General features: G+C 43.1%; 1 protein-coding gene across 1 annotated transcript in view; it reads left to right on the forward strand.

The window, feature by feature from the left end:
• Positions 1–15626, forward strand: part of LOC139408003 (uncharacterized) — a 91186-nt gene that overhangs the window by 39993 nt on the left and 35567 nt on the right. Inside the window, 2 exon segments of the mRNA XM_071151847.1 lie at positions 7528–7645; positions 9966–10124. Of these exon segments, the coding sequence (XP_071007948.1) occupies positions 7528–7645; positions 9966–10124 (277 nt within the window).

Here is a 15626-nt window from a genome sequence, read left to right on the forward strand (position 1 = left end):
TTCTCAATCTGAGGCAGGTGTTTATCGTTGTCTCTGATTGGGAACCATATTTAGGCAGCCATATTCTTTGAGTGTTTCGTGGGTGATTGTTCCTGTCTCTGTTTGTTTGCACCAGATAAGGCTGTTTAGGTTTTCACGGTTCTTGTTTTGTATTGTTCGTGTTCATCTTTCATTAAAGATGAATCAAAATAACCACGCTGCATTTTGGTCCTTTCCTTCGACGGAAGAAAACCGTAACACCTATAACAATTTGACTGTGAATCACCACACCTTCATACAAACGTGCTACTGTATGCAGAGACAGAGAAAGACAGCAGAGCAAATATACTTAGACTTGAGTATTTCAACAACTCTTCTCTTCCAACTAATTTGGCAATCATATATACCTACGGGGAAAGGATGGCCAGCTGCACAGGAGAGTGATTTTTACTAAACAGGAGAAAGAGGCCTGTACTGACAGATGCATGCTGGATATTTCCCAGTGAAGCGCATGAATGCCAAAATCAACCTACGCTTCTTCTGATGGGGAATTGTCAAGGAGTTGGACAGCTGGGCAAGTGAAATAACCATTTGTTTATCAGTAACATTCTATCACTCAGTTAATTATCACCCAGTTAGGGGGAGTGATGAACTCTACAGCAGTCTCACCACTCAATCGCTGGTTGAAAACTGTATTCTGCCCTTCCCAAAAGAGAATTTGTAGATAACTGGCCCTCTTTCTATGACTCGCCCACATACAGGACCGAGCCTGGCCTGCTGAGAAGTGACGGACTCCATCCTAGCTGGAGGGGTGCTCTCATCTATGAACATAGACAGGGCTCTTACTCCTCTAGCTCTACAATGAGAGAGGGTGCAGGCCAGGCAGCCTGCCAGCTTTGTGGAGTCTGCCACTAGCACAGTGTAGCCATCGTCGAATCAAGTTTTCCAACATGTCTCCGAACCTACTCAATGCCACAGTCATACTGTGGACCTAGTTTTGTCCCGTTTAATAAATATTGTGGAGCTTAATGTTTTTCCTCATTATCCTGGGCTATCGGACCACCATTTTATTCCATTTGCAATCGCAACAAATTATCTGCTCAGACCCCAACCAAGGATCATCAAAAGCTGTGCTATAAATTCCCGGACAACCCAAAAGATTCCTTGATGCACTTCCAGACTCCCTCCACCTACCCAAGGACGTCAGGGTACAATAATAAGTTAACCACCTAACTGAGGAACAAAATTTAACCTTGTAATACCCTAGATGCAGTCGTACCCCTAAAAACTTAATAAACGCAAATAAAACTAAATGCATGCTATTCAACCGATCATTGCCCGCACCTGCCCGCCCATCCAGCATCACTACTCTGGATGGCTCTGACTTAGAATACGTGGACAACTACAAATACCTAGGTGTCTGGCTAGACTGTAAAACTCTCCTTCCAGACTCACATTAAGCATCTCCAATCAAAAATTAAATCTAGAATCGGCTTCCTATTTTGCAACAAAGCTTCCTTCACTCATGCAGCCAAACATACCCTCGTAAAACTGACCATCCTACCGATCCTTGACTTCGGCGATGTCATCTATAAAATAGCCTCTAACACTTTACTCAGCAAACTGGATGTAGTCTATCACAGTGCTATCCGTTTTGTCACCAAAGCCCCATATACTACCCACCACTGCGACCTGTACGCTCTCGTTGGCTGGCCCTCGCTTCATACTCGTCGCCAAACCGACTGGCTACAAGTTAGCAACAAGTTTCTGCTAGGTAAAGCCCCGCCCTATCTCAGCTCGCTGGTCACCATAGTAGCACCCACTTGTAGCACACGCTCCAGCAGGAATATCTCACTGGTCACCCCAAAAGCCAACTCCTCCATTGGTCGCCTTTCCTTCCAGTTCTCTGCTGCCACTGACTGGAACGAACTGCCAAAAACACTGAAGCTGGAGATTCCCATCTCCCTCACTAGCTTTAAGAACCAGCTGTCAGAGCAGCTCACAGATCAATGCACCTGTTCATAGCCCATCTGTATACAGCCCATCTATCTACCACATCCCCATACTATATTTATTTATTTTGCTCCTTTTGCACCACAGTATCTCTACTTGCACATCCATCTTTTGCACATCTACCATTCCAGTGTTTAATTGCCATATTGTAATTACTTTGCCATCATGGCCTATTTATTGCCTTAACTCCCTTATTTGCACTCACTGTATATAGACTTGTTTTTTTTCTACTGTATTATTGACTGTATGTTTTGTTCATTCCATGTGTAACTCTGTGTTGTTGTATGTGTCGGACTGCTATGTTTTATCTTGGCCAGGTCGCAGTTGCAAATGAGAACTTGTTCTCAACTAGCTTACCTGGTTAAATAAAGGTGAAATAAATAAAAATGCGGACACCTACAAAGAAGCTACTACATAGCTAATAGTTAGCTGCTGCGATTCAGTGTCGGTTCATAACATTCTACTATATTACATACAGTTGAAGTCGGACGTTTACATACACCTTAGCCAAATACATTTAAACTCAGTTTTTCACAATGACTGACATTTAATCCTAGTAAAAATTCCCTGTCTTTGGTCAGTTAGGATTAACACTTTATTTTAAGACTGTGAAATGTCAGAATAATAGTAGAGAGAATGATATATTTCAGCTTTATTTCTTTCTTTCATCACATTCCCAATGAGTCATAAGTGTACATACACTCAATTCGTATTTGGTAGCATTGCCATTAAAATTGTTTAACTTGGGTTAAATGTTTCGGGTAGCCTTCCACAAGCTTCCCACAATAAGTTGGGTGAATTTTGGCCCATTCTTCCTGACAGAGCTGATATAACTGAGTCAGGTTTGTAGGCCTCTTTGCTCGCACACACTTTTTCAGTTCTGCCCACAAATTTTCTATAGGATTGAGGTCCGGGCTTTGTGATGGCCACTCCAATACCCTGACTTTGTTGTCTTAAGCCATTAAATGTATTTGGCTAAGATGTATGTAAACGTTCAACTTCAACTGTGTCTATTGTAGATCCTAGGATACAACAATGAATAATGTGGAACAAATAAATACCATACAACTTACAACAATGAAAACCTCATGAAACAGCTGTGAAAACCAACCTGGTAATATTTAATATTTTAATACATGAACTTTTATAGTTTTTGGTACAGTTGTCATTATTTTATTTTCACAGATTTGTTGTACAATCACATGGCAATCATAGACTAAAATTCAGAATTATGGTGTGTGGAATTAAACCTGTCACTTGTTCTCAACATGCAGCCAGCCTCTGAAGGGGGACTTGAAGAGTGAGACTGCAAAGTCCAGGCACTGCTGCTCTCTTTGTTTATGTGTTTGTAGTGCTAGTGTTTTTAGTTAATCTGTGTATCTCACATATTATGTGCCCAGTAAGATAGGGCAAAAACTTTCTTAGCAGACAATGACAACAACAGTAGCTGTAGATGATGTAATGAAAAGTTGGAGGGTGGTTTGTAATGGAGGACATCAGGTGGATCCATGTCTGTGTTTTAAGCGGAACACTTAGCTTCTGGAGAACAAGAGCAGAGTTATAGGGAACAGGGTAGGAGAGAGAGACGTAAACAAGCAAACACACAGGAGAAAATTTGATGGATTAGTGCGGTGTTACAAAATAAATTAACAGCGGGCAATCTCAGTCCGTGCCTGAAACCCACATCAGGTGAGGTTTCAGTGATCTGAAAGTACGTTATTCAAAAATAGCAATAGACAAACAACAACACTAAGTCAATCACAAATTTGAAAGACTGCAGTATATGCAATAATGTTATGTACAATTGCATCGTTTACCTCAGTCAACAGCTGCAGCTTATACTCGGCCTGGATACTGATGTTGTTTGCAAAGATAATTACCTTCAGGTTGTTCTCCCACCCTTCCGGGTATCAAAAGACTTGACCATGACAGTCTTGTGGGTCTGGTTGGTCACTTCACCAAACATGGAGGAGGGGGTAGGAAAACGATATCTATTGACAATGTAAGATATTGAAATATGTTTGATTATGTGCCATGGAAAAACAAATTGTAAAAAATAAATAAAACAAACCATTGGTGACAGAAAATAACCCACAACATACATACCCCAACCAGAAGCCATGGATTACAGGCAACATTCACACTGAGCTAAAGGGTAGAGCTGCCGCTTTCAAGTAGCGTGACTCTAACCCGGAAGCATATAAGAAATCCCGCTATGCCCAACGACGAACCATCAAACAAGCAAAGGGTCAATAAAATACTAAAAATGAATCGTACTACACCGGCTCCGATGCTCGTTGGATGTGGCAGGGCTTGCAAACCATTAAAGACTACAAACGGAAGCACAGCCGAGAGCTGCCCAGTGACACAAGCCTACCAGACGAGCTGAAAAACTTGTATGCTCGCTTTGAGGCAAGTAACACTGAAACATGCATGAGAGCATCAGCTGTTCTGGATGACTGTGTGATCATGCTCTCCTTAGCCAATGTGAGTAACACCTTTAAACATGTCAACATTCACAAGGCTGCAGGGACAGACTGATTACCAGGACGTGTACTCCGAGCATGCGAACTGGCAAGTGTCTTCACTGATATTTTCAACCTCTCCCTGAGTCTGTAATACACAAAACATGTTTCAAGCAGACCATGATAGTCCCTGTGCCCAAGAACATTAAAGAAACCTGCCTAAATGACTACCGACCCTTAGCACTCATGTCTGTAGTCATGAAGTGCTTTGAAAGGCTGGTCAAGGCTCACATCAACACCATTCTCCCAGAAACCCTAGACCCACTCCAATTTGCATACCGCACCAACAGATCCACAGATGATGCAATCTCTATTGCACTCCACACTGCCCTTTTCCACCTGGGCGAAAGGAACACCTATGTGAAAAATGCTGTTCATTGACTACAGCTCAGTGTTCAACACCATAGTGCCCTCAAGGCTCATCACTAAGCTATGGCCCCTGGGACTAAACACCTTCCTCTGCAACTGGATCCTGGACTTCCTGATGGGCCTCCCCAAGGTGGTAAAGGTCCCCTCAGGGATGCGTGCTCAGCCCCCCTCCTATACTCCCTGTTCACTCATAACTGCACGGACAGGCACAACTCCAACACCATCATTACATTTGCCGATGACACAACAGTGGTAGGCCTGATCAACGACAACAACGAGACAGACCATAAGGAGGAGGTCAGAGACCTGGCCATGTTGTTGTCCTGGCACCACCTATCCCTCAACGTGATCAAGACAAAGGAGATGCTTGTGAACTACAGGAAAAATAAGACCGAGCACACCCCCATTCTCATCGACGGGGCTGCAGTGGAGCAGGTTGTCAGCTTCAAGTTCCTTGGTGTCCACATCACCAACAAACTAACATGGTCCAAGCACACCAAGACAGTCGTGAAGCGGGCACGACAAAACCTATTTCCCCTCAGGAGACTGGAAAATTTGGCATAGGTCCTCAGATCCTCAAAAGGTTCTACCGCTGCTCCATCGAGAGCATCCTGACTGGTTGCATCACTGCCTGCTATGGCAACTGCTCGGTCTCCGACCACAAGGCCCGACAGAGGGTAGTGTGAACTGCCCAGTACATCACTGGGGCCAAGCTTCCTGCCATCCAGGACCTCTATACCAGGCGGTCAGAGGAATGCCCTAAAAATTGTCAAAGACTCTAGCCACCGTAGTGGCCGGAGTGCCAAGTCTAGGTCCAAGAGGCTGCTAAACAGCTTCTACCTCCAAGCCATAAGACTCCTGAACATCTAGTCAAATGACTACCCAGACTATTTGCATTGCCCCCCCCCCCCCCCCCTCCACACCACTGCCACTCTCTGTTGTCGTCAATGCATATTGTCACTTTAATAACTCTACCTACATGTACATACTACCTCAACTAACCGGTGCCCCCGCATATTGTCTCTGTACCGGCTCCCCCCTGTATATATTGTCATTTTTTACTGCTGCTCTTTAATTACTTGTTACTTTTATCTCTTCTTATCCGTATTTTTTTTAAACTGCACTGTTAGTTAGGGCCTCGTAAGTAAGCATTTCACTGTAAGGTCTACACCTGTTGTATTCGGCACATGTGACTAATAAAAGTTGATTTGACTTGACTTCACACAAGGCGCTAGTGTAGAAAGTAGGATTGTAGCTTTTATTGCATAGATAGTTTAGTACTGGTGACCACAGTTGGACCTATTATTGGACAGTTCACAGTTAAGTTTAGTGTAGAACAATTTTGTCTACCATTCGGCTTTCTCCGAAACAATTTAGACTGGGAACGAGGTTAGTGTCGAATGCAAGGTCAGCAGGAAGTAGGAATCTCAAACCGAGGCATCATGGGAAGAGGGAAGGATCTTGGCAGAATGGGATAGTATGAGATAGTGAGATGAGGCCTGGTCCAGGACTGGTGCAAAATTCCCGATCGTGTGTGACATTCAGACTGGAGGTGTGCACTCACCTCTGGAACACACTCCTATAACTCAGGAGTGGGACATTCTTGAGGGGAGAAGAATGTGATGAAGCCATATGAATGGAGCTTTTGATTCCAGATAAAGCGATAACATCAGCAAAGGCCCAAACAGCATGTTACTGCGTTTATGTGTTTTAGCTTTTATGGGGATTGAGTGGGTAAAAAGGCAAAGGAATAGTTTATTTAAATGTGAGACACCTAGTTTGGTAACTGTATATTTATTTTGTCTTTGATTGACACCGTAAGAAATCATTTCTGTCTAATGTAATATGCGAGACACCAAGCTTTGCTAGGGTGTATTGTTACTTTTTTATTGGCACGAGTTTGATTGACACTTGGTTTTGATTGAAACTTTACTTATTTGATTGACAGGTGGGTGCTGTATGAGGGGATCAACTACCGGGGTGCTCAGATTCTGCTAAAGCCTGGCGAGGTGCCTGATTGGCGCACGTTCAGTAGCTGGCAGCAAATCGGACCCCCGCGCCCACTTATCCAGGTGAAAAGCCATCTCAAATGTGATTATGTGATTATGTGGGGCATACAGAGATTAAGGCCAGGATTCAATCCAAGGCGCGTTAATAGAGCTGCACATTATAACAGACATTTAAAGGGAATTTACGCTTGCGAGCAAAATGCGAGCTCTACAAAAGTCTGGAAAAAAACACTTTTTAAAAAGTGCTTTTTCAGCTATCTAGTGCACTGCTCTGTAACGGGCCTAGGATTGAATCCATGCCTAAGCCTATTCATGGGTTTGCATAATGTTCTCCAATGTTGTGAGCAAAGGCCCTGGATGGCAGACATACAACACATGACCAAAAGTATGTGGACACCTGCTCGTCAAAAATCTCATTCCAAAATCATGGGCATTAATATGGAGTTGGTCCCCCCTATGCTGCTATAACAGCCTCCACTCTTCGGGGAAGGCTTTCCACAAGATGTTGGAATATTGCTGCAGGGACTTGCTTCCATTCAGCCACAATAGCTTTGTGTGTGTGTGTATCCATATCCATGCATGTCCATTTGTGTGTATATCCATGCGTGTGTGTGTGTGTGTTACCTGAGCAGCGACAGGTGTACTTCCGGTTGATATGGACGACGTCAATCTGATGCGTATCCAGACAATGGAGGAGAAGGGCGGAGTCAAACAGATCTGGATCTATCAGGACGGACATCTCCACCCAAGGTATGTTAGCTACCATTGTCATGGCAACGGGGTGTTCAGAGGAGTAGGTGGACAGGCCAGGAAAGCCCTACATTTAGTGCTGTGGCATATCAAGCTTTTGAGCAGGGGTATTTCAATCTTAGCCTGGAGTAGTTGGTTTTCTGCTCTATCTGATAATGAATTGTACACACCAGGTATCTGAGTTCTAATCAGTCCTTGATTGGAGGGGAAAAATAAAAATCAGCAGTGGAACTAGATTCATGGTCCAGATATAAATATCCCTGCACTAGAACCATCTTTGTAGGGTTTTGCGCAAAAATGTTTGTCAGACGCAGTTCTTGGTTAATACATTTTCCCTTGGGGATTTGTTAAGTATTCTACCTATTTACTAGTCTATGTCTCGGGCGTGGGCTGCACCTTCACCTACTTATGAACTCAGCAAAAAAAATAAATCCAAGTTGAAGCATTTGGTCGCCTTGATTCTCCTCCGGTGGCTCTTTTTTCTCATGTGCCTTGTCCATGTTCAGTCTCACCTTGATTGATAATAGAAATATGCAATTATATTTCATATTATTACAAATACATCTACAAACACAGCAAAAAAAGAAACGTCCTATCACTGTCAACTGCGTTTATTTTCAGCAAACTTAACGTGTTAATATTTGTATGAACATAACAAGATTCATAAACTGAACAAGTTCCACAGACATGTGACTAACAGAAATTGAATAATGTTTCCCTGAACAAAGGGAGGGGGGTCAAAATCAAAACTAACAGTCAGTATCTGGTGTGGCCACCAGCTGCATTAAGTACTGCAGTGCATCTCCTCCTCGTGGACTGCACCAGATTTGCCTGTACTTGCTGTGAGATGTTACCCCACTGTTCCAAGGCACCTACAAGTTCTCTGACATTTCTGGGGGGAATGGCCATAGTCCTCACCCTCCGATCCAACAGGTCCCAGACATGCTCAAAGGGATTGAGATCCTGGCTCTTCGATGGCCATGGCAGAACATGGCATTCCTGTCTTGCAGGAAATCACGCACAGAATGAGCAGTTTGGCTGGTGGCATTGTCATGCTGGAGGGTCATGTCAGGATGATCCTGCAGGAAGGGCACAACATGAGGGAGGAGGATGTCTTCGCTGTAACGCACAGCGTTGAGAATTCCTGCAATGACAACAAGCTCAGTCCGATGATGCTGTGACACACCATGACGGACCCTCCCCATCCAAATCGATCCCGCTCCAGGGTACAGGCCTCGGTGTAACGCTCTTTCCTTCGACGATAAATGCGAATCCGACCATCCCCCCTGGTGAGACAAAACCACGACTCCTCAGTGAAGAGCACTTTTTACTAGTCCTGTCTGGTCCAGTGACGGTGGGTTTCTGCCCATAGGCAACATTGTTGCCGGTGATGTCTGGTGAGGACCTGCCTAACAGGCCTACAAGCCCTCAGTCCAGCCTCTCTCAGCCTATTGCGGACAGTCTGAGCACTGATGGAGGGATTGTGGGTTCCTGGTGTAACTTGGGCAGTTGTTGTTGCCATCCTGTACCTGTCCCACAGGTGTGATGTTCGGAAGTACCGATCCTGTGCAAGTGTTGTTACACGTGGTATGCCACTGCGAGGACGATCAGCTGTCTGTTCTGTCTCCCTGTAGCGCTGTCTTAGGCGTTTCACAGTATGGACATTGCAATGTATTGCCCGCAGTCCTCATGCCTCCTTGCAGCATGCCTAAGGCACGTTCACGCAGATGAGCAGGGACCCTGGGCATCTTTTTTTGTGTGTTTTTCAGAGTCAGTAGAAAGGCCTCTTTAGTGCCCTAAGTTTTCATAACTGTAACCTTAATTGCCTACCGTCTGTAAGCTGTTAGTGTCTTAACTAACGACCGCTCCACAGGTGCATGTTCATTAATTGTTGATGGTTCATTGAAGCATGGGAAACAGTGTTTCAACCCTTTACAATGAAGATCTGTGAAGTTATTTGGATTTTTATGAATTGTCTTTGAAAGTCAGGGTCCTGAAAAAGGGACGTTTTTTTGTTGTTGCTGAGTTTAGTTTATAATTCCAGAGAAGCACCGAACGAGGCCTTGTAACTTCACATAAATTGAGGCTTTTGGAATGTTTTCCATCACATTCCTCATGGATTATGGACCAGGATCCAGCACTCATCTATATTTTGGGTGTAGAATAACTTTTGAGTGAGCAGACCCAATTTTTTTAATGTGTGGTTTACTGTCTATAGTTTTGGCATGTATGTATGCTGCACAAATTATTTCCTCTTTAGAGCATAATACAGTTTTCCTATCTAATCTTCTACTCTGTCTGTGTCCCCGTCTCTGTCCAGATGCTTGAGGATTGCTGTGTTGCTCCATGCAGTAGTGTGGTCATGGCAGGCACCAAACATCCCTCCTGAGCCCACCAAACATCCCTCCTGCTGGAGCATCACTCCTGACGGCCTCATCCGCTATACCGCCACATCCGACCTTGCTCCTGGAGGTCAATGGTGAGGCAGAAACAGATTCAGATTTAGATCAACTTTATTATCCCACCAGGGGGAAAGTCATTTGGTCATGTGCTTAAAAAGCTAATACATAAAACATGAAAACACAGAATCTAAACAATAGAATTCATTCAGAGTGCTATAGCTACACATTTAAAGTGAAAATGCAATATGCTGTATCCTCGAGAAACAACAACAGACATGGGTTATCAGGGTCATATTCACTAGGCCATAGTGTGCACTGATGAATAGGACTCATGTTTGCTGAATTCCAAATGGACCCTCAGCCCTTACTTCCCTGCCACTCCTGTAGATCTGAGAGGATTGGACAGAAGCAATATATCTATTTTTTATTTATTTAACTTTTATTTAAAGTCAGTTTAGTTTATTTGCAATGACGGCCTAGCCCGGCCAAACCCAGATGATGCTGGGCCAATTGTGCGCCGCCCTATGGGACTTCCAATCACAGCCAGATGTGATACAGCTTGGATTTGAACCAGGGACTGTAGTGACGCCTATTGAGCTGAGATGCAGTGCCTTAGACCGCTGCGCCACTCTGTATTTCCACCCAGCCAATCAGAAGGCAAGAGAAAGCGCCTGTGCTGTAGTGATCTGGGTGTCCATTTGGAATCCAGTGTAACTTAATATTCACTGGTTTCACTTCATTGTCCCCCACAATGAAATCGGAGGGGGGACTATGGATCTTTCTCCGCCCATTCGTACGTTAATACGCGATATCTCAGAAACCACTGACCCAAACTTGGGTGAATTATGCATCTTGCCATAAAGATCTGTCATTTACAAAATGACACTGATTGGCCCAAGGGGGGAGCTATGGTAATCAACTGAAATTCCAAACTTTGAACAAGTACTGTATATCTCCTGTCCCGTTTGAGCTTGATTGAGCTGGATTCTGTATTATGTCAAGTTTAGAGACAGAAAGGGTGAATATCCTTTCTCCCTTACTTAAGGTCATCACTTATCTATAAGTGATTGGGTAGATGAAGCCAAGGTTTCCACTTGGTTTCTTTCACTGATCCAACGTTGGCCGATAAGTGATTGCCTCAAGGAAGGGAGGAAGGATGCATTTTATGGTATTGAAATAAGGCCCAACTGAAACCTTTTGTCTGTTTTAACAGGTGGACAACATTACGACAAAAAGCTGATGATTCTCAACGTGTTTGATCCAAACAAACCCAACCAAAGATGGAGAGTGGAGATACTCTGAGATCTTGTTGTGAGAGGGCAAAAATGGGTGAAGTCACTGAGTTACAGCTCGCCGAGGGGCCTCAAAGCTCTGTTGCGCAACTGGAGAGTGTGCCCCATTTAGGGCCTCAACGACAAGATGCCTCTGGAACAGAACATTTGCTGCTGGAAGAGGAGCTCATATACAGTATACTCTTTCCTTTGAGGTCAACAAGGAAAATATATTGACGTTCCAGGAAAATCTGTAATATTGCATTATTCTTTACATACAAACAGGGACAAAGCAATAGTATTCATTACTCCATAACGAGAAAGTGGACTCAGAAGAGTAAACTTGAAATACTTTACCTATGCATTAATGTTATCTGATAACATACTTATGAGGTTGACATTGTCACTTTTTTTAATGAATAAGAGTATTTTTGACATTTTATTACAGCCCAAATGTGAATAAATATATTATAATGTGATGTGTCGATATCTTGTCACTAAAATAACAAAAATAACAAAATACCTAGCAAGGTTAGTAGTAACAAAATTAATATATTTGTCTTTGCAGTAATGAATTCTCAACTCACACACACAAACCCACAAATATACCAAAATATACTGTAAATAGATAGCCTTTGTCGAACAAGCAGTTTATCTGGAGAAACAGCTCTGGGGTAAGTTTCCCCTAGGTTAAGATCTAGGATCAGCTTCCCCTTCCCTAATCCTTACCTTAACAATTAGTGGGAAAAATGCATATATGACTCAAGATCAACTTCACTGCAGGAACACAAACAATGCATCCCAAACATTGTTGGGTTTCTATTGGACAAATGCAGGTGTGCTTATCTCCATTTTGATCATTTCTTCCGTTTAACCCCCTTAGGTTGATGTCCGTGCCCCCACAGAAATCAAATTACCATAATAAAAAAATCCCCATCAAAATCCGTCAGTTTATGCTAGAGACAGTTTTGTTTTGCAATGGATGCGTCTCATTTCACCGCATCCGCCTATGTTGCACTTCCGTGGTGAAAGGTGACATCCCTAAAATCTGTATTTTCACAAAATCGGCTATAGAATCTGAAGTATTTGACCTACAAACTATTATGACACCTCCATGGAAAGATTACTCTCTCTCCGTTTTGCTCTATGACCTCCACAAGTGTCAGAAGACTCGTTTGAAGTCGGTACAGCCGATCAGCCAAATTCTGTCTAATGTCCCAAACATTTCAGCTACACACTAATATGTGCAAAGGAGAGCTCTCTCCTCTCACCATTGTTTGAGCCGGGTGTTTAATGAGGGTTAACTACCTACCTACATTCACTAGCTAAGTAAGTGAACGTGAACAAAATACAAGGAAATATAGCTAGCTCTCTCTCTCTCCTGCTCTCTGCCTTGCTTCTCCTTCATTTTTGAATAAATTAATTTGTTCAAAACAATTCAACTATTGTTTTTCTCTCTGTAACTACTCACCACATTTTATGCACTGCAGTGTTAGCTAGCTGCAGCTAGCTGTATGCTTCCAGTACTAGATTCATTCTGATTCTTTGATTGTGTGGACAATATGTCAGTTCAAGCTGCAAGAGCTCTGGTACGTTTGAGGACGTCCTCCGGAAGTTGTTATAATTACTGTGTAAGTGGAAGGTGGTGAGAACCATGAGCCTCCTAAGTTTTGTACTGAAGTCAATGTACCCAGAGGAGGACAGAAAATAGCTGTCCTCTGGATACTACACCATGATGCTACCCTACAGAGTGCTGTTGAAGTTACTGTAGACCTTAATTTCAAAACAGTGTTTTAAACAATTATTTGGTGACTTGAATATATTTAGTATAGTTTTATCTAAAAAAGAATAACTTTTTAATGTTTAAACATTTACAGTTGAAGTAGGACGTATACATACACTTAGGTTGGAGTCATTAAAACTCATTTTTCAACCACTCCACAAATTTCTTGTTAAAACAAACTTTAGTTTTGGCAAGTCGAATAGGATATCTACTTTCTGCATGACACAAGTCATTTTTCCAACAATTGTTTACAGACAGATTATTTCACCGTATCACAATTTCAGTGGGTCAGAATTATACATACACTGAATTGACTGTGCCTTTAAGAACAAATTCTTATTTACAACAACGGCCTAGGAACAGTGTGTTAATTGCCTTGTTCAGGGGAAGAATGACAGATGTTTACCTTGTCAGCTCGAGGATTCGATCTAGCAACCTTTCGGTTGCTGGCCCAGTGCTTCAGCAAGGCTGGAATCGGGCAGATTTGTCTTTGTGAAGGACGCATTAATCAAGCCACGTACAAGGTCGTCCTGGAAGAAAACTTTCTTCCTTCTACTCTGATAATGTTCCCAAACTCTGAGTATTGCTTTTTCCAGCAGGACAATGCTCAATGCAACACATCCAGGTCAATCAAGGTGTGGATGGAGGACCATCAGATCAAGACCCTATCATGGCCAGCCCAATCTCCAGACCTGAACCCCATTGTGATTTTGGGGCGGCAGGTTGCCTAGTGGTTAGAGCATGGGGCTAGTAACCGAAAGGTTGCTAGATCGAATCCACAAGGTACAAATTGGTTGTTTTGTTCAGGGGAACAAGGCAGTTAATCCACTGTTCATATGCCATCATTGTAAATAAGAATTTGTTCCTAACTGACTTGCCTAGGTTAAATAAATAATAATTATAAAAAATTAAAAGTTGAAAAACGCTTCTAAAGTTTGTAATTACTACTTTAAAATGTCTGACTTAATTTGCCCTGACAATTTTTTTTAGCAACCCCTACAGAATTAATTATAATCCTCATAACAACTCACATTTCCTCTTAATGCAGGATTATTTTCCTGATGTAGCAAACTGGTTTAAATTAAGATACAGATTACAATTATATGAATATCTATAAATACAACTGGGAATCCTACAAAACACTCTCCTTCATTATCTCCCCCCACCACCCATGCCAAATCATCTCAAAATGAATGCACAACCATCAACAAAAAAACGAGGGACGGAGGAAGGGAGGGAGGGGCTGGTGTTAAGAATATGATGAGGCTAGACAATCCTATGCCCCCCACCCTCCCAACATGTTATTCTCATCAGCCTCTCTTGTCCATTCATTGTTATTGACTGGGTACTGGCGTCACAGTGAGAGACCAGCCATCCGGCTCAGTCTGACACCTCAACCCCTGTCAGACTCAGCCGGATGGCTGGTTTCTCACAGTGACGCCAGTACCCGGTCCATTCACTGTTAATGACAAGAGAGGCTGTGTGTGTGGGTGTATCTGTGTGCGTGTGTATGGATTCCCATCACCAGCCCGGCAAGCCAGCTCCCCAAAATGCTGTGCTGTCCATGTAAGCCCTGGGACAAAGGGGTATGGATTACACCCGCGATGGGGTGGGGTGGGGGGGGGGGGGGTGCAGTTCAGCAAATGGCTGCTCAGCACTGTTGAAAACACATTCACTGTTCAAGTTTGACTCATAAACAACCACACACACTGACACATGGGAATGTTCACACACACATAAAGATACTCAATATCAGACTAAGCATGGAAACTATGACAGGTTCAGAGCCCACTCTTTGTCGGATCGCTCCCTTCCTTTACTATATAGAAGATTTATTTTGACTATTCATGTTGTTTTACCCATCCTCATAGAGTATCCTCCTATCACAAGCCCCTTCTCCATTATGGTTGAGATAGTAGCGCATGCAATGTGGTTGACATGAACGAGCATGCAGTGTGGTTGACATGGTAGAGCATACAGTGTGGTTGGCATGGTTGAGCATCAAGTGTGGCTGACATGGTAGTCTGTGCAGTGTGGCTGGCATGGTTGAGCATGAAGTGTGGCTGACAAGGTGGTGTGTGCAGTGTGGCTGGCATGGTTGAGCATCAAGTGTGGCTGACATGGTAGTCTGTGCAGTGTGGCTGGCATGGTTGAGCATGAAGTGTGGCTGACAAGGTGGTGTGTGCAGTGTGGCTGGCATGGTTGCGCATCAAGTGTAGTTGGAAAACTAGTGCATGTGTAACAGGTGTGAAATATACTTGATCTATTTCACTGAAAATCCCGCATATTTATTTTTATTTATTACTTGAAGGTTATTTTGAGATGTATTACATTGCTTTCAAGAGTGAACTATTTTTATTGTATTTATTTTCTAAATTGTGTTAATTCTCTGATGTCATCAATGGGAGCCATGCTTTACTCCTCAGTTTGCTCAGAGCGTGATGAGGAGAAGTATGTACATTTGAAGTCGGCAGTTTACATACACTTAGGTTGGAGTCATTAAAACTCGTTTTTCAACCATTCCA

This window comes from Oncorhynchus clarkii, chromosome 4 (genome assembly GCF_045791955.1).
Source record: "Oncorhynchus clarkii lewisi isolate Uvic-CL-2024 chromosome 4, UVic_Ocla_1.0, whole genome shotgun sequence".
NCBI lineage: Eukaryota > Metazoa > Chordata > Actinopteri > Salmoniformes > Salmonidae > Oncorhynchus > Oncorhynchus clarkii.